Below are 23908 nucleotides of genomic sequence, written 5' to 3' on the forward strand. Positions count from 1 at the left end.
CCTGCCTCAGTTCTTCCTTCCTGGTCTACAACTATCCACACAGCAGCTATTACTTTGGGAATGGGTTTCCCAGGGCTGGTGTGACTAGCTCAGTGGTGGCAAGGAGTGTCTCTGAGCAGCAAAGGCCCCTGGCCTGTACAACTACATGCTTGTACATGCACTAGGCCATGCCATGATGCGTGGGTGGCCACCGAGGCTCTAGATGCAGAGCTCACTGCGTCCTTTCCATCCTCTCTGCTCTGCCTGTGAGCTGTGTGCTCAAGTGGGCCCACCTTGAGATAACTGGCAAATAAACTCACCTTCCCTTTTACCAGGGCTGAAATAAATACCTACCAAAAGATGCAACAGAAAAAAAACACTCCAGACCAACTTGATTCAATATTCCTGGCCACTGCTGATGTTAAATCACTGTCCTGGTTTCAGCCAGGATAGAGTTAATTTTCTTTTTAGTACCTGGTACAGTGTGTTTTGGATTTAGTGCGAGGATAATGTTGATAACACACTGATATTTTAGATGTTGCTAAGTTAAGAAATTTTCAGTTCCCCATGCTCTGCCAGCAAGCAGGTGTACAAGAAGCTGGGAGAGAACGTGGCCAGGACAGCTGAACCGAACTAGCCAAAGGGATATTCCATACCATAGAATGTCATGTTCAGTATATAAACTGGGGGCAGTTGGCCGGGAGGGGCCGATTGCTGCTTGGGCATCAGTCAGCAGGTAGTGAGCAATTGTATTATGCATCACTTGCTTTTTCTTGGGTTTTATTTCTCTCTCTTTTTGTTATATTCCCTTTCATTACTATTATTATTATTACATTTTTATTACTAGTGTTATTATTATATTTTATTTTACTTTAGTTATTAAACCATTCTTACCTCAATCCATGAGTTTTACTTCTTTTTTTTCCGATTCTCATATCTATCCCACTGGGAGGGGGGAGGAGAGAGCAAGCAGCTGTGTGGTGCTTAGTTGCTGGCTGGGGTTAAATCACGACAATCAATATAGAAAAATGAAGCAAATAAAGTTTTCTCTCAGTTTGTATGTATATAAAAAAATGAGGAAAACAACTTCTTGTCTGGGGCTGCCCCTTAGTGTCCTGCTGAAGAACTGCTGCTTCCAGATCTCATGCTAGCAACGACTACCAAAGCTGCAGTGCCCAAGGGAGACAGACTCCCACCTGACTGCTCCAGGACACACGTAGATGCTTCACTACTGCATTACTACAGCAAGCTCTGCATAAGGGTCTGCATTATCAACAACAAGCCAAACGAGAAGTAAAACCATTAAAAAATACAGAGAAAAGAAATACCCTTTGCTCACAGCTTGTTGGCTAGGGATACAAACTCTGCAGTGAATTTAAGTGCTCAACACAGGTCAGTGTTAAAATAATGGGATTTAGGCACACGCTTTACTGAATTCAGGCTGTATATTCCACTAATGGTCCTTAATAACGCATCCCAAACTTATCACTTGCTGTGGGAAAAAGAGAGTTCAGAAGCACTTAAGGCCAATGCCACTGTTTGGAAGGTAAATGGAAGAAAAGACCAGAATAATGTAATCTCCTCCAGAGCTGTTACAGGAACAATTTGCAGATAGCCATAAATTTTCTTGTCCAAATGCAATGGGATCAAGAAGCCTGAAGAGGGCATTGAGAGCCAGTAGATGGTCAGGGTATAGCAGGAGTGCTTCAAGATAAGCCCGTAGCAGAAAGTCTAAATAAATATTTTGCATGTGTTTTTACTATGGTGGAGTTTGTGGAGGTTCCAACAGGACAGAGAAAGGGACATACTGAAGGATCTGTCTCAGACTGAAGTGTAGGCAGAAGATGTTGTAGGGCAGATCTTCGGAACAAGCCGTAACAAGCCAGGACTGGACGGTATCTACTCCGGAGCTCTAGAGGAACTTGAAAGTGGATGACCCATGGGAGCCGCTGGCTGAAAACTGTCTCAGGACCACAGCACAGAAACCTGGTAGGTATAATGCCAAGTGGAGAGGTGCCAGGCAGCATCCAGAGAGCTGCTGAACATTAAGTCTTCTGTCCATATTCGGTAAAGAAGTAGAGACCAGCCTGAAAACCAGAAGAGTGGGAACATGACTAAACACAGTACACTGGGGAAAAGGAAAGAGGAGGCATAACGCAAACCTACTGGTGTTCCCTGAAGAAGTCTATGATGGGTGACATCCCTGATTACTGTCCACCTTGTTCCCAGAAAGCATTCCTCACTCTTAAAGAAACTAGGCTGCCATGGGATACAAGGAAAAGACACATAGTAAATGGCTAACTGAAAGACAGGAAATAAATAATAAATTACTGGGGTTTACAAGTGAACTGACACCGTTAGTGGGGTCCCACGGGAATCTGTCCTGGGGCCAGTGCTACTCAACATATTCATCAGTGACCTGTGAAAGGGAATTAATAATGAAGGAATAGAGTTCTTTTGTTGATATAAAGCTACACAGAGAGAGGAAGCTAAAGTCCAGCTGTCAAGAATGCAGAAGGACCTCACAGAACTGAGTGATACAGTCTCAGACAAATTCAGCATAGCTAAATACAAAGTGACATGGGGAAAATCAGGTTTTTGTACACAGCTATGAGCTTTAAGTTGACTATTAGGATTCATGAATGAGATCTTGGGGTTACTGCAAATGAAAATATTGGTCCAGTAAGAATCTGAAAACAAACAGAATTAGGAAAGAAATAGAAACAGAAAAACAGAAGTGTTTTTATGCCACTAAATAAATCCAAGGGAAGCCCACTTCTTCAACATCATGGTGGTCCTCTTACCTTCTTCTTACAAACAATATGGCAGGATTAGAAGAGATAAGGAGAAGAGCAGGAAAAAAAATTGTGTTCTGTGCTAGAAACAGCTAAATACACAAGGCATCTCAGTCTGCAGAATGACATAACTGGGGATATGAAAGAAGTCTGTACATTTGTGAGTGGCATGAAGAAAGTGAGTAAGAACTAATTATTCATGGTCTTTTCCAATACAAAAATAAGGGGACACCCCCCCCCAACCTAGTTCAAAACAAGCAGAAGAACTTTTTGAAGTTGCTGAACTGCTTGCTGTGAGAAATTCTTGGGAAATACTTATTGAGAGCTACTAAATACAAAAGCTTGTGACATCAGGACATCTCCAAAACACAAATTACTGGAGACTGGGTTGGTATTCTAGGGAAATACCAGCCTTGCCCAACTCTAGTCCTCTTTCCTACATACCAGCATCAGCCACTGCTCCTAGCAGGTTACTAGGCAAGAACTAGCTTTTGTCTGACATGAAAAGCCAGCTATATTCTTATGTTATCTGAAAAAAAAAAAAAAACCTCACAACAATAATGTGGGACCAGCACTAGTTCTGACAAACAGTCTCTGCTTTCCTAGAGAACTGTGTGATTTAAATGGCTGTCCCAGTAATATTGGAATAGGAAGAAAACTCATTAAAAAGCGCAAGGTAGACAAAACATTAATCTCCAGGACAAGGTTATAGGAAAACAAAACTGAAAGCAGAACGTGTTTGCAATCCGCCCTGGATGTTCTCAGGGCTATTACAGCTGCAGTTGCTCTGAGAGGTCTGCTCTAGAAAAACTGAACTTCTGACAGTACTAGGAATGGAGCGGTACCAACACTACAGGAGCAATGCATGTCTCAGCAGGAGCCAGTCTGAGTGTTAAAAGCTGATGTAAGTTAAGAGCTATAGGCAGACTTAAGGTACAATTGATTTAATTGTCTTTAAAAGACAAGGAAATTAGGTGGTTGTTCCAAGTTTAATGAACACCATAAATGGCCCAAAGACATGTTGCATGCATGTGCAAACCAAGATCAGCTGAGACAGTGGAAGAAAGCCAACAGGCATAATTTCCTCTTCACACCTTAGATTTTACTCAGAATGTGGGGCTGCATGCTTTCTTTCTGTTTGGAGGAAAAACTGAGAAACACTGTGCTGTGCAGATACACTCAGGTCTACCAGCAAGATACACCACTCTGCTGTGGTGACTCCATCCCTCACCTTTGCAGGGCAGTAGCAGCAGCTCCTGGATCCACCAGACCTGCCAGGTACCTCATCCAAGCTACTGGCCAGCAGTGGGGTTCCTTCCTGTTGAACAACGTGATGCCCCCATGGGCTTCATGTTGGTCTCCTGGCTCACAGCCCCATCACACACTCTTCTCTCTCATACCACAGTTCTATGTCACCTGGCATGTCAGATGCTGAGAAGCTAGATGTAAGCCCCGCATGGTGACAGAGAATATACTTGCACTTGCACTCGCACTGTCCAGGGACAGGACACAGCTCAAACAATGGCTGCCAGTGCTTGCCATGGAGCGTTGATCTGATCCCTCTGTTTCACTTCTCTTTGCTGCTTTTATCCTTGCTTCTGTGCCTCCTGAGCATAACATTTGTGCAGCCTTTCAGCCCCTGCATTTGCAGGAAGGGGCTCCCTCAGCTCCAGCAGACCTCATTGGGTCTCACTCTGCAGCATGAAGTTCTCTTATGAGGTTGTGCATCATTTCCCGTGATCTTGCTATGGGAAGCCTATTTTTTGTGGCTGATCAGTTAGCTCACTTTCAAGGGTGCTATATTAAGATGCACAGAAGTAGTCTGAATGGAACTGGTTTCAGCAAACACCTCTAGTGCGTAAAAACAAAGACATTAGATATATGTTGGAAGAGAAGAAGTAGACACAAGTGACTGCAGAACTATTACTCAACCAATACACATCATGGTTAAAATATGTTATCAAAATTTGGAAAGAAACTGGAATAAAATCATTGAAGTGAGTTAAAATGGGTGAGTAAAAGTTTTGACGGATAGAAAGCCCACAAAGCAATTATCTACTTTGTCTATGTGCCACTAAAAATAGTCATCATGTCTGCTGTGGAAAACGGAGCGATCGTGTACAAATTGACTTAGACATTTACTGCTCTGCTGCCTTCTAAAAGAATGACTAATGTTTTATTGTTCCTACCCCATTTTCCAAGTACCCCTATAACAAAGCCTTGAAAGAGCTGGTGTTACATTCACAGAGCTTCTTTCTCATCTCCACCCTGCTGTACCGAACAATATTCCACCTTTGATCAGCAAGACTTGTCTTTACTTCAAAGAGCCACATAACACTGTTTAAACCCTTTCTCAGCCACAGAACATTGCACAAGTTGCATTCAAACTCTCTGATTCCAGTGAGCTTTAAGAGGCATATATCTCTGTGAAAAGAAATTCCTTCATAAACAGAACTATATGAATTTCTGTTATTTGCTTTTCAGATATTTGACCAAAGACTCTGAGCTATGAAAAGGAGAATGTCAGTGACTGATATCATGTGCAACATTCTTTAATTTAAGCTTTTATTTCCTCTGCATGTACTTTTCTGCCTTTTTTGTGGTGAATTTAGAGTGAAATCAGATTTTATATTTACAGAAGTCTTTTCCAAACTAACTCTTTTGCCATTGTTTAAAAGTTCATCGTCCCTGCGGTATTTCCAGAGAAAGCAGGGCAATACACTGACACAAATGCTGAGACTGGTATTAAATGAGACTTCGGATGTACATTTGGTAATACAAAGCACTGCCATCCCTGAACTAAAAAGCATGATGATGATATCAGCATCCTTCCTTGCTCTCTTTTTCTAGAGATTTTCTGTTTCTTGGGGTAATTGGCAGATAGAAAAGGCTGGCAGGTTCTCAGGAGCAAGTATCTGCTACCATCTTGTTTCCATTGTGTTGAGTTGGGTGCTTAAATATGTTCATTTTGGTACAAAAGTGTAAGTATCCTGAGGCTGTTAAGACTCCTTGGAGTCATACTGTGGCAGAAGTATGGCAGAAACCAGTACCATATCAGTAGTGATTGCTGCCTTAACTGTACAGCCCTCTAATTATGGTACCTTTATTAATTACATGGACATGCTTTGTCTTCTAGCGGTCATTGAAACAAAAAGTATAACAGGCATTGATGTCTTTTATTGTAAGAGTTATCTAAGTAAAATTATGCCACTCACAAAGCAAATGAACAATTACTTTCCAACAACCAAAATTACAGATGCTGCTGACCCATGGAAAGCTCCTAAATGATGGTATTACAAAGTATCTAGATCTTTTTGTCAGGGGACTGAGTCCAGGCATTCCCTATTCTTCATTCTTCGGTTCACTGTCACAAGAAGTTTGTGGTAAATGAAAGGCAGATCCTCTCACCATCTCCTCTAATGAAGTAGTCCCACTGATGGCATAGGTCCAGCACTCTCAGTTGTTTCTTACTCACCTGACATGATGGGTTGCAGCTTGGGAGATGCATCCCAGCCTCAGTCCTGTCTTTGATATCAAACAGAAGTATACTTGCAGCATCTTGCAAGAGTATTACAACTCCTGAGGAAGATGAAAGGCTGGTGAAAAACAGTACAAATGGGACTCTGCCTTTGGTCAAAAGGCAAAGAAGATTTGTTCCTTACTTAAGAAATACATTTATTTCTTACCTGAGACCACTCTTGTGAAGTGGCCTGAGTCACCATCCTTACCAGCACAAAGTTTTTTGTAGTTACAATTGCTGTGGTAAACATGCACTAAGTTACAGCCAGATATTTGCAGGTGAAGCAACATTTCCAGGATGGCAAACTTCATGTGGGCTCAGAAGCTGCGAAAATTATGAAAAAAATCAGCTATCACTGACAATAAACTTCTGCATGTCATACTATTTCAGAAACCTTGGGATTACAGGAGATAAACAACAACACCTCTTGTTCAGATAAGATTATGCTTAGAAGACTTCGTTTTAACAGTGGTTTAGATCCAATAAAAATTAGGGACACTGGAAGATATCGTGAGAATATCCTGCCTCAAATGGTACTCTCCAGGAGCCTCGTATCTCTCCTTAGCAGTCTGCTTCCCTGATCCCAAGCTTAGCAGGGATATTTAATATCATCTGTTAAGTCTTTCTCTTTCTCTAACATCAGATATATGTGTGTGTTTTGAAATGGGGAATTACAAAACTACTTGCACAGCACAAGGAAACCTGGATTGTCTTTCACATTTGTGCATTTGTTAAAGAAAACGTGCAATAGCAGCTAGAAACAGAAGAGGGAGCCTTTAGTCACAGTATGAGCTCTTTTTGCAGTTTTCAGAAAATGAAACAAAACATGATTCTGTATGTAAAATTCTTTCCCCAGCTGATGAACAAAGTACTCAGTCAGCTCCCGAATACCACTGATCCCTCTGGGCTTGGGCAGACAGCTTGATTGGTACGTGACATGTACCTTTGCCCTTCTCTGAGAAGCCACGCTCCTGTATCCCACTCTGTGCTCTGTGCCCTTTGTCTGCTGAGATGGTACTATTTCCCCATATTGCAAGTCTCCTGAAGCTAGGAGGTTAATATGCAAAAGTGAGGATGTGACTTCAAGGAGGACGCTCTACTCCAGAAACACCAAGAGCCAAGGAGATGCTTGCATCTCTGACTTTAATGCTGTAGCTTTAGCTCCTCATGTAAGTAGTGGAGTGGGTGCTCTGGGAAGAAGGAGGGAGGCTGCTAGGTTAGACATGCTGAACTACCCTCTGCAGATGTCCATGTACCAATATGATGCTTAGGTACCAAAGCAGAGATGTGTGTCTTGACTCCCCTCCCAAGTGCAAACTAACTGTGAGGAGCTCTCTCCCCTTGGAAGAGGGAATGAACTACCCAACAGAAAGGCACTGTGAGTCCATGCTTAGGGAAACTGTGCATTAATTGGCATAAGATACGTGCCACGTGCACACTACAGTGACCCCAATAAGTGGACAAGCCCCCCTGAATGGTCCACAGGCCACAGTGCCATGTGGAGCCCTTGCTCTTCCTCATCACGTTTGACAGGTCTGGTTCGGTGTCTTTGGGTGCCTGCAACCAGCAGTGACTCTAGGGTTTGTATTCATGCCAAAAATTGTTTAAACTTAAACCACACATAGAAGACAAAATGATCTTGAAACAACAGGGCTGCTGACATCTCTCTTATCTAAAGCCCTGCTATCTTGATTTGAGGTGTAGGCAGCAGAAGCTGTGACCTTATCAGCAGTCAGGCACTGCCATTTCCCCACTTCTAGCAGAGGTATCTCCACTCCGTGCTGTGCCATGACCTAAAGCCAGGACCTTCCCTAGCCACCTGCCCATGCCCTGTCACAACATAGTTACCAAAGTGAAGGTAGCTGTGGGAGGACTCTCTCTGCTGCCACCCCTCCTTCTTCAGCCCTTTCTTGGCTCCTGCTGCAGAATTTAATTTTGCAGAGCTCACCCTGGGCCAAGTTTTGTCAATGCTGCCGCCAGCTCTACACCCTTCAGTAGCAAACCTGAACAAAGCCATCTGCACTCTTCAGGGACATGAGACTGAACAGCCCCCTGATGAACAGTTTACCAGCCATCACCTTTAGAGAGCTCCTTTCTCCTCTTCATCACTGGCCCTGCTAACCAAAACCTCATGTCAGCAGACTGGGAGTTGAGTGAGGCTCCTCAGTCTCAGCTAGTCACCCAGGGTCTGGCAGCAATTCAGACACTGACTGAGGATTGTCTTACCAGCTGCTATTGTAGTATTCACAGCTCTACCAATTTAACAACACATAGTGACACACGGAGCTTCCAGGTAACCAGCCTAACACACTTCATAAATTATGACAGAGCAGTTCCATAATTTCCTTTCAGCATTGCATTTTATTATCAAATCACTCTTTACAGCAACGGCACCCTCTACAAATAGCATCACCACAATACAGCCACCTCCAATATTTCCAGATGTACTCCTGAAGCTAACGGAGAGACATCAGTAATTTTGACCAAAAGCAGGCAACTTCCTTTGAACATGATACAGCATTACTTGCCTCCAACATGTCCTGAATTAGTGCTAAGGGCTTGCCCTTGATATTTTTACACTGTGAACCATGTTGCTCAGTTCATCCGCTCACAGAAAGCCAGACAGGGTTTGCCTGACTGGGGTTTGAAGATGAAATGTCAAGGGGTCATGATGTGTCAGACTGGAAGTATGTGCTAGGCCTGAGTCACTGCCAGCTAAATCCAGCGAGCACCAGCGCATAGTATTCCCTCCCCAGCCGACACTGCCGTTTTGACTCATCAATTGCTTCTTGTGTTTTCTTCATATCCCCCTGGCTTTTGTAAATGCATGACACAGGAGACTCTTCAGGACTTTCAGGAAACTCCCTCTACCCATTGCATCTGATTTTTTTAGTTTGTGTTCTACAAGTTAATTATTTCCTTCATTTCCTCTTATTCAGTGGGTCAGCCTCTCCAAAGCAGCATAACCTTTGTTTTCCCATGTTAAATGACTTCATTTTCCCAAGTGCTCAAAAATACAGACACAGGCCCCAAGCAAATGCACTTTACCTTCCCACATCCCGCAGTCCACAGGATTATGTGACAGCACAGTCCCCATTGCAGCCATTCAGCCAGGGGAAGCATGGACCCAGCTGATAAACCATAGCACCAGGAGTACATACCATCCTGAATTCACACTCAATGCAGAGAAAGAATGAATGCTGATGGCCTTCCCCACTGCATCATGTCCATGCATCACTTCCTTCCAGCAGCTGAGAGCTGGCAAGTGCTGTAATAGGGAGGGGAAATCAAATAAACTGCACTGAAGGTTCAATCTCAAACAAGCTTAACACTCAATTCCCAGCAGTTTCCTTCTTGAAGGTGAGATACAAAGCTGGAGTGCAATTGCTGAACCAAATGTAGCTGTTAGCTGCAATAGAGAGACACCTGCTCATGTGCCAGGTCATGCTCTTTCTCAGCCAGAGCACTTGTCACTTGATGCATGCAAGGTTTGGTAATTAAAATCCTGTCAACCTTAAGAATTACTATAGGTTGATTTTTAGAACTGCCATAAAATACAGACAACGTTCCTCTTGTCCACTATTTCCACAGAGCTGTCTGTGTGAACTGACACATCACAGGGGCTGCAATACCTAGAGGTGACCAACTGATAGAGCTGAGAGTTGTTATTGGGACATTTCTCTTAACTCCCAAACGTAGGCTGGTCAAATGTTGGCTTTTCTTCTCCTCCCACACTTTGTTCTCTTGCTTCATTACACAAGTGCTCATTAATGCTTATTACTGCATATTATTAACACCTTCACAACAAACAAAGGAACAGGGGTTAGTCCATGTGATGAGTGTGCTACTAGCAGACTGCACTGGTAAAGCAATCCAAACACAGTCATAACTTCAGCCGCAGGACAGTGCTTTACAACCAGTGTAAAAATCTCATGGAGATCAGACGGAGCAAATTTTACCAGCAAAGGTGCAGTCTCTGGGTTACAGCTACATTAGGGCTCCTGCTGACTTGGCTCTGGCAATTGGAGATTGCACTGGTTCTCTCCCATGTATGCTGTGGCAAAATGCAATAGCCAAGTGAGCATTAAGCCGACACATGCAGCACGCAGCATTCAACAGCTGGCAGCGTATGTGACGGGGAAACAGGGTACCCAGACATATGGGAGGGGACACATTTTCATTATCTTTGCATTTGGGAATGCAGCCTCTCTATTGAAGCGCAGACACTGGAGCTTGGCTCTGACAGAAGTTTGTCAGAGATAATTCCAGGTAGACCTTGAGCTGGCTCTGTTCTGGTGTTTGCACCACAGGAGCAATCCCAGGTAGTTTATGAACTCCAGTGCAGCTATGAACCTATCTACCTCTGTACACACACAGACAGATTATGCCTTTCCCCCTTTCCCTGGCCACCAAAGAGCTGGCCGGACCACCAGGGAAGCTGGTTGCAGACACACTTCAATGACTGTGCAGCCCAAGTCACACAAGCTAGCACTGGATCAGTGAGTCCTGATGGATCCAAGGGAGTTGTCACAGTGTCTTTGCACAGCACTCAATGCATCCTTCACAATCACTAGTCTTTTTTCCATTATCTGAAGCATCTCCACCTCCTTTGGCCTAGATGACAGAGAGCTGACTGTGTAGTCAGCCTGTTGTACTGGTCCTGCCAGCGAATAGTGTCTGGAGAATGTTTACCTGCAAGTCTACAGGTTATCACTCCTGAGAAAAAATGTAGGTAACACATACTGTCCTGGCTATTTTTGAATCAAAATGACCATGACTACTGCGTTCATGCTGAATTTAACACTGATGCTGTATATAAACCATGTTCAAAGTGCCTATGACAGATCAAAGGCATCCATAATGAAACTCAGGTCCCAAAGGGCTGTTAAGGTAGGTAGGCATTATGCTGCTTGATTCCCAGGACAGCTATATGTCAAGACATGTGCTACATGTCTTCAGTCATCACACCACAGTTAGTTAGACAAAATGAATGATAACTTCATGGGTCCAGATGGTATTCATCAAGGAGTTCTGAGAAAACACAGGGACAAAATAGCTGAAATAGTAACAGAAGTGTGTTACCTCATGCCAAAATTATACTTGAATACTGGGAGCCAATGCTGTGATCAATAATTAAAAGAGGGTTCTAAGATGTCCAGGGAAATATGGTTCTGTGAGCCCCATACCTGTACTGAGCAATTAGTGAAGAGTCTAAGAAGGGATATCACTAAGGAACTTCTGGACCTTTCTGGGAAAAGCCACCATGGCTTTTGTAAAGAGAAGTCTGGGCTTTACAGCCTTGTGGAGTTCTTGGAAGAGGCCAGATGCACATGGTGATCCAGCGGATCCAGCCTACCTGGATTTCCAAAAGGCTTTTGGCAAAATTCCTGATCAAAGGCTTTTAAAGAAAACTAGGCAGTCATGAAATAAGAGGGAAGGTCCTCTTCTGGAAAAGTAACTGATTACAAGAAAATAAAAACAAGGTAGCAGAAAAATGGTTGGTTTTCACAACGCCAGTTACTCACCAGTGTGGTGCTGGACCTGTACTGTTCTGTATATTCATAAATGATCTCAAGAGTGTTGAGCAGTGAGGAACAAAAGTTTGCTGATAACACACAGTTAGTCAAGACAGTAGGGACGTAGGCAGGCTGCAAAGAATTGCAGAAGAACCTTGTAAGACTGACTGAGCAATGAATTGGTGGATGAATTGAATGTAAGTAACTTAAAGTGAGGTGCATAAGGGAAAAACATCCTAGCCTGACATATAGAACTACGGCTTGCAAAATGACTGTAATCACTCAGGAGAGAGATGTAGTCACAAGCAGCTGCATAAAAGTACCAACTCAATACTCAGGGGGGAAAAAAAAATTAAAAAAAAAATGTTAGGGGCTATCAGGAAAGTAACAGGGAGCAAAACAAAGGTCATCACTGTACCATCCATGACTTGAATACTGTGTGTAGCTTGGTGACTGTGTATGGGAATAGGAAGGTCTCAGAGAAAGGGAACAGGATTATCATGTGTTGAATAGTGGCTATACTGGAAGGACTGAATTGGTTAGAACTCCTCAACCTGGAAAGTACCTGAGAAAGAGGGAATAAGATACTGGCCCACAAAATTGCAAGTGGCTGGACAAGACAGTTAGGGACTCATTCACATCCTCGTCTCCTTTAAGAACCAGGGGCCACAAAACGAGGATAGTGGATCCTGGTTCAAAGCAAATAAAATGAAGCTGATTTTCACAGTGAGACACCCAACAGGTGTTACATATTAGACCAGCCAAATCAGACTTAAGGAAACTCTCGTGCTGAAAATAGCCAGATGTTGGGAGAGTACTTTGAGGGATATGATACATGCCTGCACTGTTTTTACTCCTCCCTGGGTACCTGCCTGTAACTTCTTTTTGTTGCTGTTATACATGCTCTTGAGTTACAGATGAGTCCTTCTCCACAGCAGCTTTCCTCACAGATGCCAATGAGCTTAGCTCCCCCAGCCTTCATTTGACTCCTTTTTTTCTGAACTTCAGAGCACATTTCAACAGTCCCATAGCACAGCACTCACACGGTGCAAAGCAACAGAATTCCCTGGCCACATCTTCTGTGCATCTGGTATGTTGGCCAGGTTCCTTCTGCAGCAGTTCTTACTGTTTTTTGACATGTGCCTTGACACCTTGCTCTCTTGTTGGCCTCCAAATGCACTGGTGAGCAGATGAACCTGGCGGAGCTGGATGGACCCCTCGGTCTGAGACAGCAGAGCCATTCCTATAGTCATGGGTGGAGGCTTGCTCCCTCCTGCTTAGGAGGTTAGGCAGAGGCTTTGCAGCTCCTCTGCTTCATCTTGCCTTGCAGTTGCACAGTGCAAGCTGGTGTTCGTGGTGAAAGATGCAGTCTCACTCTCTCTCTCGTGCTGAGCCAAGAGCTCATTCAGCAAACCAGCCAAGCACTGTTCCAAGTCAAAAGTAAACTTCCCTCCCACCTCCTCGTTTAACTTTAACCCAAGACCGATCCAATCCACCCCAAGGTCACACATGCCTGGGACAGTACAAGGGAACAGTGTGATCAAGCAATCAGGGTAGGGAAAAGACTAGTCTACCTCTCTTAGCTGCAGCACATGCTTGAGCTGTTTTTGAAACCATGACACCGTGCACATAAATTACACTGATTGACAACTCCACAATGCTTTAATGGATGTTGCACTGATTATTTTTGTAGCATCCAAACCTTATATCAGCCATAGGTAGGGAGAGTTTTTGGTATCTCTTGGTATTTGAATTGCGAAGTTGGCACTGTTCAGGAATACGTTTATTGCTAGCTGAAGATGACCACCTTTATACCCATCAGTCCTTCCTGAGTCCCTGAGTCCCAAAAAAGGTTAAGCTGCAGCTCAGCCCTCCTGGACTACATGTTCTTGTCCCATCACTACCTGGCTGCACAGGTACACAACTGTCAATTCAAGGAATTGATTCAAATTGATTGAACAACCAGCCTGGTCTACCTGGTCTGTTAATTGGAGCAAAATAATTCATACTAAATTCAGGATGAGGATTTGAAATGCAGCTACAGATGGGAAAAAATTCCCATTTGTCCTTATTTCAAGGAAAAATTAAAGAACAAAGCAAACCAATTTTTATAAAGGTTCCTCCTCTTTATCTGCAGATCAGTTTAGCCTTCATTGCACTCGGGTTGCAGCAAAGACACACTTGCAGCATTATATATCTAGAAGATACAGATTGTAAAAGCAATTGGATGCTTGCTGAAATTCTGAGTACCAGTTCTCTTCTTCCCCTCCTAAGCACGTAACAGTTAGATGCAGAGGAAGATACCCCTCCCTACCCCCACCCCACAAAGACACGAACCCAGATGGCATCACTAAAACAGCGAAGGAAATGCAAAAAGGACATTAGTAGTCTATTATAAAAAGAATCCAGACTTAAAAGATCTCTTCAGCTCCCATTGATCATAGTTTGAAGGAATAAGCTTCACTTAGATGACTGTGGGCTCCCTGAATAGTATTCTGAACGTTTGTCATGCATAGTACAACCTCCTTTTAAAACAAATCATTCTATTAGTTAAAACTTTTTCTCAAAAAGCTTTCAACAGCATTGCAGCAACATCTAACTCTTACGCATGTCACTGGCAGACCTCCGCTGTTGCTGCAGGTAAGAGATGAAAGAGTCTTCCTTGCAACCTTTGCCAATCCACAGATGAAAAAAGTTAGAAGGGAGAAGCGGTCAAGAGGATTAGCACTCCCCCTTGCATGAGCTGCAGTGGAATGGTCTGACTGACTATTTGATAGTCCCCAACTCTGATCCCATCAATGATGGGAAAGGAAGAACAAAGAGTGTGAGTACAGATACAAGCATTATTTGGTGTACTTCTGATTAAATAACGACATGAAATAAATCTTGTCCACCAAAAGACTGGCTATATTAAGCATATTATTTTTGAGCAATTTAACAGTCATCCATGAATCATGAGTGTTATCTTTCTGGTATTATACAGACACACACAGACAATTCATCATCTTTACAACATACAACCTGTAACCCTTGGACTCCTGGCAGAACACAGGTAGTGCTGTAATCACATGAACTGGATGCCTTTCCATCATATTATCCACTACCATATACAGAGCAGGAAGCACACTAGGCTGTTGAGCAAGATAAAGGACATTCTCATATTCTGTTTACGACACACAGGCTAAGGCAAGAGTTCAGACAGCAGTTTGCGAAGATGGTTCAACCCCTTCTTCCCAAATCCCTCCAGTGAACTATGGCCTCTTACATACAGTTATTTTCCAGTAAGGATGCTGCATTACCTCTTCAGTTCAGTAATAAATAAGCAATTATTTCCCTGTACATTTGTCAGGAAACAGGAAGAGCAAACTGTTTATGCCTGAGAAACATTTGTGTTCCAGGTCTTCTAAAGAGATGTAACTCTCTGCTCCTCAATGAACCATTCGTTAATATAAGTTGCTATATTAGCCTGGACCTCTGAAATACCACCACAGAACACCCTACTTTCATGCTAAGCACCTGCTAAGAGTTAGTAGACAAGACTGCAACAGATAACAGAGCTAGAGCTTAATTAATCCTTGAGATGAGATCAAACGCATTAAATAAATCTCTTAGCCTTTGTTATGTATGGGGAAAAAAACCCCTTGTTACCAAGGTAGGGGGAGAACATGGAAACCAAAGAACAAGACAAGGGAAGGGAGAGACTAGCACACAGAAAAAAAAATTATATAAATATTTATGGCCTTTAAGCTGTGCAAGACTGCTCAAACTCTTGCTACAGTTCAATCTACCCGCTTCCTTACTTGCCATATTTGAAATGGTGAATATTTCCTATCTATACACCAGCTGTCTCAGAGTACTTTTTGGACTGAGGCCTTTTCCATTTGCTTGTGTTGTAGGGACCCAGCTATGCCCGAGTTTCAGATGGGTCACTTGGATGCGAGTTCAATGTACAACTTGGTGAAACATACCAGGACTGCAAGATTTGAAAAAAATGCATTTAAATCCTACCACCAAACATATACCCATCAGCTTTTCAGATTAAAAGTAATTGTGATTCCATATTCCTGAGTGGGTCACAAATATTCTGGGTGAGGGAAGAAGACTTAAGATATTTCAGAAATCCACTGGGCCTGAAGTTTGCTATCTTGTTAATGTGTTTGTTTATTATTCCCCCACAGTTCTGAACCATTTGGTTTTAGTTATCAGCTAGTAAGATAAGGGAACAGTTTTGCTCTAATGAAATGTGTCATTAAGGTAGCTTTTACTTAACCCATTTAGCCATTACAGCCACAGTTGTCAGACTTCTAATTCACTGTTAGGAATAATATCTTTGTTACCTGAAGCCAGGCAAGCTGAACTACTCAGCATTTTGAAGAGCATGTAAAAGCATAAAAGAAAGCATCCAACTCAAATGTGTTATTAAAAAAATCTTATTTCAGTATCTTAAAAATACAAGGCACATTATATAAAAATCAAATAGCTATTCATCCAAACTTTGTTAAATAGTCCCACCTAAGATCATGTACTGGCAAGTGCTAAGTAACAGTGTAAAATCTCAACTAACATTTTATCTCGGTGCTAGCTGATAAGAAGTTCAGCTTGTCAACTCAACAGGATAACCTTACAGGCTTTTGCTGTGTTAGTATTTACAGCATGGTAACTTGGAAAACAATACAAAATTACATTATACTGAAGATAAGCAGTCTATACCAAGATGGTGAAATGGATTCTTCTCTCCTTCTCTCTACGGTTTCAAATAATGTTCAGTGCAAGCAGGTACACAGAGCAAGGTCCTACATATGCAGCTGTTTAATATGTTACAGTTAAAGCCAAACAAAACCGATTTCTCTGTTAATTAAACATACTAGCAACACTACATAACATTCCAGTGACATTTTGCTTTTTAACAACTTTGATATTGAACAAAAATGTCTTCAACCACAACTCATTTCCAGGTCAGCAGCATTTTTGCAGAGCACCTGAAATGTCATCGGTTTTTTTTCCTAGTCCAGTGGGAAGATTTATCTGCTTATAAGTTCTACACAGGGTAAGCAGCTGCCAGTTCTGAAATCCAGGCTTTAATGTAATTAAAAAGCAGAGACGTTTCTTCAGACTCTCTTGTACAAAATAACTCTCTTGTCACTTACATCCTTTCAGTAGTAGTAATAAAAGTTCGCTTTTCTAGGATTAAACTCAGTAGGTTGATTTAGTGGTCCCATTCGAGCTTGAAGAATAAGAATTTGATTTCTTGGGGTATCTGCTTGATGAGAGAGACACTTGCATCCTCCGTGTAGTTCGCACACTTCGGCAAAGAAGAGCATTTTTAAAGTTGTCTCTGAAGTCTTTTGAAATATAGTAATAGATGAATGGATCAATACAACTGTTCAAAGTAGAAAGACACAGTGCAGTTATGTACGACATATACAGATAGCTCTGGCTGTATGTTTTGAGGAGCAAATAGTGCACAACAAGCAGCACATTGCTAGGTGTGAAACAGATGAGATACATGGACAGGACAGCAATAATCAGTTTGATTGCTCTTTTTCGTTTCTTCGCAGTGCTTACATCTGAGATGGAAGCATTCAGAGTCTTAATCATCAGTATGTAAGCAACAGCAGTGAGGAGAGCTGGGATTAAGAAGAGTCCAATTGCAAGCGAGAGGAAATAATTAAACATATCATGAGCCAAAACATTTTCAGGCAACACATCATGGCAGGTAGTGATGTTAAGATTTGAAATATATGCTGTCTGATTAACAAGATACATTGGAATGGTGCCCAAAAAAATCAGTATCCAGATAGCAAGGGAGATGCCCAAGGCAATTTCAGATTTCTTTCTTGAATGCACTATGGGGTTCACTACAACCCAATACCGTTGCACACTGAGACATGTCATAAAGAGAATGGAACAGTACATATTTCCATAGAAAAATCCAACAAGTACTTTGCAGAGACCTTCACCAAATAGCCAATTATTGCCATTTACATGGTATGCAATCTTCAGTGGGAACCAGACAACAAAAAAGAGGTCTGCCAACGCCAAGTTAACCATATAAATCACAGCCGGATGTTTTTTCTTTGTTCGGAAAAAAAAGACCCAGAGGGCCATGGCATTGCTTGGCAAACCAATCATAAAGACAATGATATAGACAACGGGAAGAAAAACTGTAGTCAACTTTCCTGTGAGGGCTTTTGTTGCAAATTCATCCACTTCATATAACTCTTCGGAGGCATTATTTGTATTTGGAACTTTCCGGCCAGCAAAACTTCTTCCTTTTGAACTGCTGGTTCCACTACTCTCTAAAATTAAAAAAAATTAAGAAGTTGCCATTACTGAAGTGCAGACTTTTCATCCTTTTTAAAAATAAAGTAGACATCATGATTTACTTGGAAGCATTAAAGAGGGCCTCATCAACAGAAAAATTAAGACTGGTTTTCAAACACTTGACAATTTTACTTCCTTTTGTTTTAAGTTTGTTATCCAAAAGACAACCTAAATTCCTATTCAAGGACTGCACCAGCAACCAATATGCTTTTCTGCATCACTGGTGATATTAAAAATACCTTGTTAAAATGGCTGTTGTACCCCAGGGCACCACTATTCTTTCACATGGCAGTGCCAGATTACCCAAATGTTAGGACTCATGAAACTCTGCAGCAGGCTAATGTAACTGCAGTAGAAGTTTCCTCAGTTTAGATAGCCTGAAAATCACGTATGCAGTAAAAAAAGAGCATGCTGCCCTCAGACACACTAGAACTGAAACTCAGAATGTAATGCCAAAAGCTATGCACAAGTGATCCCTAGGGTAAGAAAGATGCCTGTTACACTGTATCTGAATTGAAACTTGAACAGGCTAACTTTGTGCACAAAGATGCAATAGGGCCAGTCATCTAGGATCTCCTTCCAATTCATGGGCAAGATGACGAGAAATCTCTGCAGTTTCTACTCAAAGTGCTAGGTGGTTGAGCAGACAGCTATGGTTGCTTCACACACAAGACAGCTATCACTTTCAAGTTTTGGTATGCCTCTTTGAATGTCACAGGAACTGACAAACCATATGGGCAAGCCAGCAATTCCTGACTGCTGTCTTGTACGACAGCCTTCAGACAGCTCAGTTCAGAACCCCTCCAGACCCAACACAGTCCTCTCACGCTAACAGGTTAAAATGCACAAGCAGATACTGTCCATGAACTCACACTGTACCAAAAAAAGTCAGACATCTGCTGAGCTAAACTGTATGGACATGGAACTTGCCTGTCTGTGGGAGAATTATTTTTAACCTTAATTATTTTTACCTTATCTTTCTATCAATATTTGTGGATTATTTTAGCCACAACCCCCCTCCCAACTGGACTATAAATAAGAGTCTTCTTGAGGAAGCAGGTTTGTGTACACGAAGCCGTGAACAGTATTGAAGGATGGTCCCTTTGTTGTTCAATAAATAGAGTTTTGATACAGTTCCAGAACTGTAAGGTGTAATACTTACACCTTACATTTTAAAGTATAAGAAATCTCACACAAGAAATACGTAAATACACAAGTATGTGTGTTTTCCAGTATAGGTTCTCAAAAGTAGCACAACTTTAGATAGCTATTCTTTTCAAGTTATTATTGCAAAAGTCTGATGCACAGCATTAGCATCCTGTCTAGACTGTGTGACATCCCAAAGAGGTGTACAGAAATACAGCATATATTGGTGCTCTTTAGAGCTTTTAATTAAGTCACCCTAGGTCCACTTAACAAGTATTTGACAAGTTTCAGGCACAGGCAGGCTTCACTGGAAACCTGAGGAGTAAGAAAACTTTTTGCTAGTACAATGACATGGACAAATCTTTCCAGTAGACTGCATGAAGACTGAAGTCTATATTATATCAACAAAACAACAGTCCTAAAGAAAATGAATCAAAATGCCAAACAGTCATTTAGGCCTATATGTGGTACAATTACAACAGGGCAGAATTATACAAATCCTGCTCTCAGATCTTCAAGCCACACGACTATGTCAGCAATATTGTTAAAGACTGCAAAGTTTACATGTATAATACAGAAATCCCAGGTCCCTAACCTGAGCTGTGAAGAACAGAAGCCATAAAACCAGCTTGAAGACCACAGCTTACATAGATATCAGATAACGTAAATGATAATTTGCTAAGCAATGCCTCTTTTCTCAGGCTTATAGCTTAGCTGAATAAGATCCCAGAGATGCCTGGAAACAGACCCTGTATTCTAAGCTGACAGCAATTCTCAGAGTACCATAATAAAGTGCAGTGTACGGTGTTAAGACCTGTCCATCAGTAAGTGGCTGATATTATCAAACTGCAGTCATACTATTTGTATTCCATTCCAAAGACTTAAATTACTACAGAAAACTGGAAGAGCAAATACTACCACTTCATTCTTATTAACGTTTTGTGATCAGATATAAAGCAATGCTTTGCAATTGATGTTCATAGGCTGGGTTGGGACAAAAAAAAAAAAAGTTTACCAAAAAGCCCTAAAGTGTCTGTGTGACACATTACAGTAAGAGCTGTAATAAAGTGGATTCATGGACACGTGAACCACAGACAGGACTCAGTATTGCAAGAATGGTAGAATAGAGACAAAGGTTTATTTTATTCTATTTTTGAAGACACAGTCAAGCTAAATTTCAGAGACCAAGTCTTACTTTTATGTTGACTTGAAGTAGTTCCAGCCTCAAAAGTTCTGACTGCAGATACTGGGCAGCTTTTGTTAGACCAACTGGCACCCATATAGGGAGACAGTTCAGTGTCTTGTTTGTCTTTGGAGTTAACACTCCCTCACCGAGCAACCAATCCTTTGTTAGGTATCTGCATTTTCTACATCCTTTTCTTACTCTTTCTGCGCTTGCAGTTTTCCATAACAATTGTTCTTTTCCAAACCCAGTTTCACTCTGCCTGACTCACACACACAGAATGCAGCCGATCTGCTAATCTGCCCACGGGAAACACTTCCTTGGCATCAAGGGAAAAACGTACTCTCCTCCCACAACAAAAGACTGTTTCAACACCTTTGCCATTTGTCCAGAAGATATAACCCACTGCATACCAAACGAAGGATTATGCCTCCCTTGGAGACACAAAAGTGACAGCAGCACAAAGTATCCAAATTAACTAGTTTAGCTCATGGTAGTAATACCCACACAGGACTAAGATTAAGATTACCCTTGTTCTTGGATCTGCAGCCCAGATTCACCACAACCCAGTAATGGCATTAGCCTGTTTGAAAACAGCCACAATAACCCCTGGTTTATAGTGCATATTCCTTGGTTGGGACAGGATCACACTTGGAGCTCATTTCACCTTCCTACTCCAGAAGATCAAGCACCCAGCTAAAACTTTTAAGCATACTACCCCCCCACCCCGCATGATTCCAAAGTCCTGCCCCCCTCCCAGGTCAGACAACTAGGCTGTTAAGAGGCAGTTATTTCAGAAACTCTGCCCTGAACAACAAAATTTGCAGCTATCTAGTATCTATTCGTTGAGAAAATATGACCTACCATAAGCTTGGCTTCAATATTTACACAGTCTTTACGCATATACTTTTATAATGTAAATGAGACCAGGATGAACAAATACAGAAGGCATGCGTAGACACAGCAATGGGGTTTACTATAAAAGGTAGTGAAACATGAACCTTAAGGCTGTGAAATATTAATACGAATGACTGGTTTGGGTGTTTTTCCCCAAATAGCACTTACGTTCAATAAGCAACAATATAAACTAACAAAGGTAAGATTTAGGATTAAAAAAAAAAAATACTAGCTTTTCAGAGTTGAGAAAAAAAGCGAGAACAGGGTCTTTAAGGTTTTTTTATGTTTATATACAGCTTTTAGGCAGGTTTCTAGCCGAGAACCGGATCGGGTACAGCACCGACGCGGGCGAAGCCAGGGCGGGGGTGCCAGGCAGCTCCCGCGGGGACACCCCGCAAGACCTGCGGTCCTTCAGCGCCCCCCCCCTCCCCGCCTCCGTGCGCCCCAGGAGTCCGGAGGGGGCTGGAAGCCGAGCCCTGCTGCCTGCCCGTCGAGCTGCTTTCCCCCACCTGGCGGGGAGGGAGGCCGGCCGGCAGCGCCCCTCCCCGCGGCTCCGGGCAGCTCCACAGCCACCGGCCCCAGTTTTCCGAACCCCTTCGACTCGGCGGGAACCTCGACCAGTCCGCTCCGGGCCCCCCGCAGCCTAGCCGGGAGCCGGAAGCCCTGCTCGTCGGCGCGGTTCAGCCCCGCCGCCCCCGGGCCCCGGCACCGCTGCCCGCCTCAAGCGCCTCCGCCCGCAGCCCAACCCGCAGCCGCGGGGCGCCGATCAACCAACGCCCTGAGGCCGTCCCCAGCCGATCTCAGCCGAGCCGGCGGCTCTAGCACCCGTCGGCGGCGGCTCGCACTCCTCCTCTCACCTGCGGGAGTGGCGGCTGCCAGCAGCGCACAGAGCAGCAGCAGCAGGCGGCACAGCCCGCGGCGCCCAGCCATCCTTCCGCCGCGCTCCGGCCACCACTGCCTCTCCCGCACGCCCGACCAGTTTCACCTGATACCTGAGTTAGGAGGGGGCGGAGGGCGCGGTCTGGCCGGTACCAGCCTGACGGCGGGCGGAGCTGAGCCAGGCCACGTCCCCCCACCCCCGACGGGCCGTGGGGCTGCGCGTAAAATGGCGGGGGGGAGCCTCGCCGCCGGGTCCGCTGCGCCCGTCTCAAAATGGCGGGGGCGCCCCCTCCCCCCCTTCGAGGGGGCGGCTGGTCGCGACCTTCGCCTCACGCCCCGTGTTCCCGCTCCGCGGCCGCTAGGGCTGAGCGGGCGTCGCGGGCCTCGGCCCTCCCTCCCTCTCCAGCTGGCCCTCCGGCGGTCACCCGGCCCTAAGCCCGCCCGTGGGAGCCCGGCCGCAGGGCGGGGGTGGCTCTTGCCCGCTGCAGGGGCTCCGTTACCAGCTTGTAGCTGCGTAAAACCGAGGCGTACCGCTGGAGCGGCCGCCTCCTTGGTGGTGGTCGTGGTGGGCGCCGAGCTGCTGCTGGAGCCGGGCGAGCTGGTGTGGGGACGGGCGGGCTGGGGCCGGGGGCAAGCTGGCGAGGAGGCGGGCTGGAGGGGCGTTCCGTGGGACAGCGTGGCTTCTGCGGGCTCCGAACGTACCGCTCTGTGCGTGTGCCGGCCGTCGTGCTCTTCTTCGTTATGTTATCGTGTGACAGGCGGGCAGGGAAATGCATAGTGGCCGCTTACCCCCAGTGCCTTTGTGGTACTGCGCTGGTGTGACCCAGGGTAAGGAAGGGGTGTTTTTACTTGTCAGCCTTGCTTAAACTTGGAGTACACCAACTTCCTTTTGTTTTTGCAAGTAGGGGTTTCAAGAACAAAATTAAGCACAATGTAGTGCCAGCAGCGTTTTCCGTTTATCCACACAAGTACGAATTTAAGGAATGTCTTTAGGTTTGCAAAATCAAGCACACAACTTACCAAATTCCCAAATTAAAACTACATGTTCAACCCTGGTTCACACCTCTAAACCAGTTCTCCAGTTACAACAGTAATACTCCCTCTGCCTCCGTCAGTCTGCAAAATGCTTGGTCTTCAGTTGGTGATAAAATTGTTGGGGTTCTTTTTTCCTTTTTTGAATGAGTATGTTACAAATATACTCTTTTCTATGTTGTTCTGAAGAGAGAGTTGTTGTTTAGTGGGCTTTCTGTGATGGTCATGAAATACAGCTGTGAGTTGAGGTCTGTATTGTTCCCATTTTACAGATGGAAAATGGAGTACAGAGAGATGGAGGTAAATACACTTGGAAGTTTTGGGTGGCTGAGTCGACATCAAGGGCCTCTCTTTTTTGAGTCTTTGTTGTAAGTTATTCCATACTCAAAGCACAGTTTCTGTTCATCATCCACCCGGCTAAGACTGTTTACAGATTTCTCATCTTAGTCTCAGCCTCCTTGCTAAGCACTGAGAAAGTCATAGCCCATCCCTCCAGACTACCTCCCTGTCCCTTTCTGTCTCACTTGCAGTGCTGTTTTGTTTACTTTACCATTACAAACCACTTCATGGGTGCTTAATCTCCTCCTCCTAATGACCTTGTTCAGTGAGTTGTAGTCTTCTCATCTGGCATTTTATC

General features: G+C 43.8%; 1 protein-coding gene across 2 annotated transcripts; it reads right to left on the bottom strand.

The window, feature by feature from the left end:
* Positions 1–14710: 14710 nt before the first annotated feature.
* On the bottom strand, positions 14711–22335 carry F2RL1 (F2R like trypsin receptor 1). Of its 2 annotated transcripts, none has more exons than XM_075019599.1 (2): positions 22218–22335; positions 14711–18109 (listed from the first exon to the last, which is right to left on the bottom strand). In XM_075019599.1, the coding sequence occupies exons 1-2, from the start codon at positions 22288–22290 to the stop codon at positions 17004–17006; spliced, it is 1179 nt and encodes a 392-aa protein (XP_074875700.1). In that variant the 5' UTR covers positions 22291–22335; the 3' UTR covers positions 14711–17003. The 2 variants fall into 2 exon arrangements, with proteins under 2 accessions (XP_074875700.1, XP_074875699.1); XM_075019598.1 differs by lacking the exon at positions 22218–22335 and adding an exon at positions 20476–20684.
* Positions 22336–23908: the final 1573 nt, after the last annotated feature.

Source organism: Buteo buteo, chromosome Z (assembly GCF_964188355.1).
Source record: "Buteo buteo chromosome Z, bButBut1.hap1.1, whole genome shotgun sequence".
Classification (NCBI taxonomy): Eukaryota; Metazoa; Chordata; class Aves; order Accipitriformes; family Accipitridae; genus Buteo; species Buteo buteo.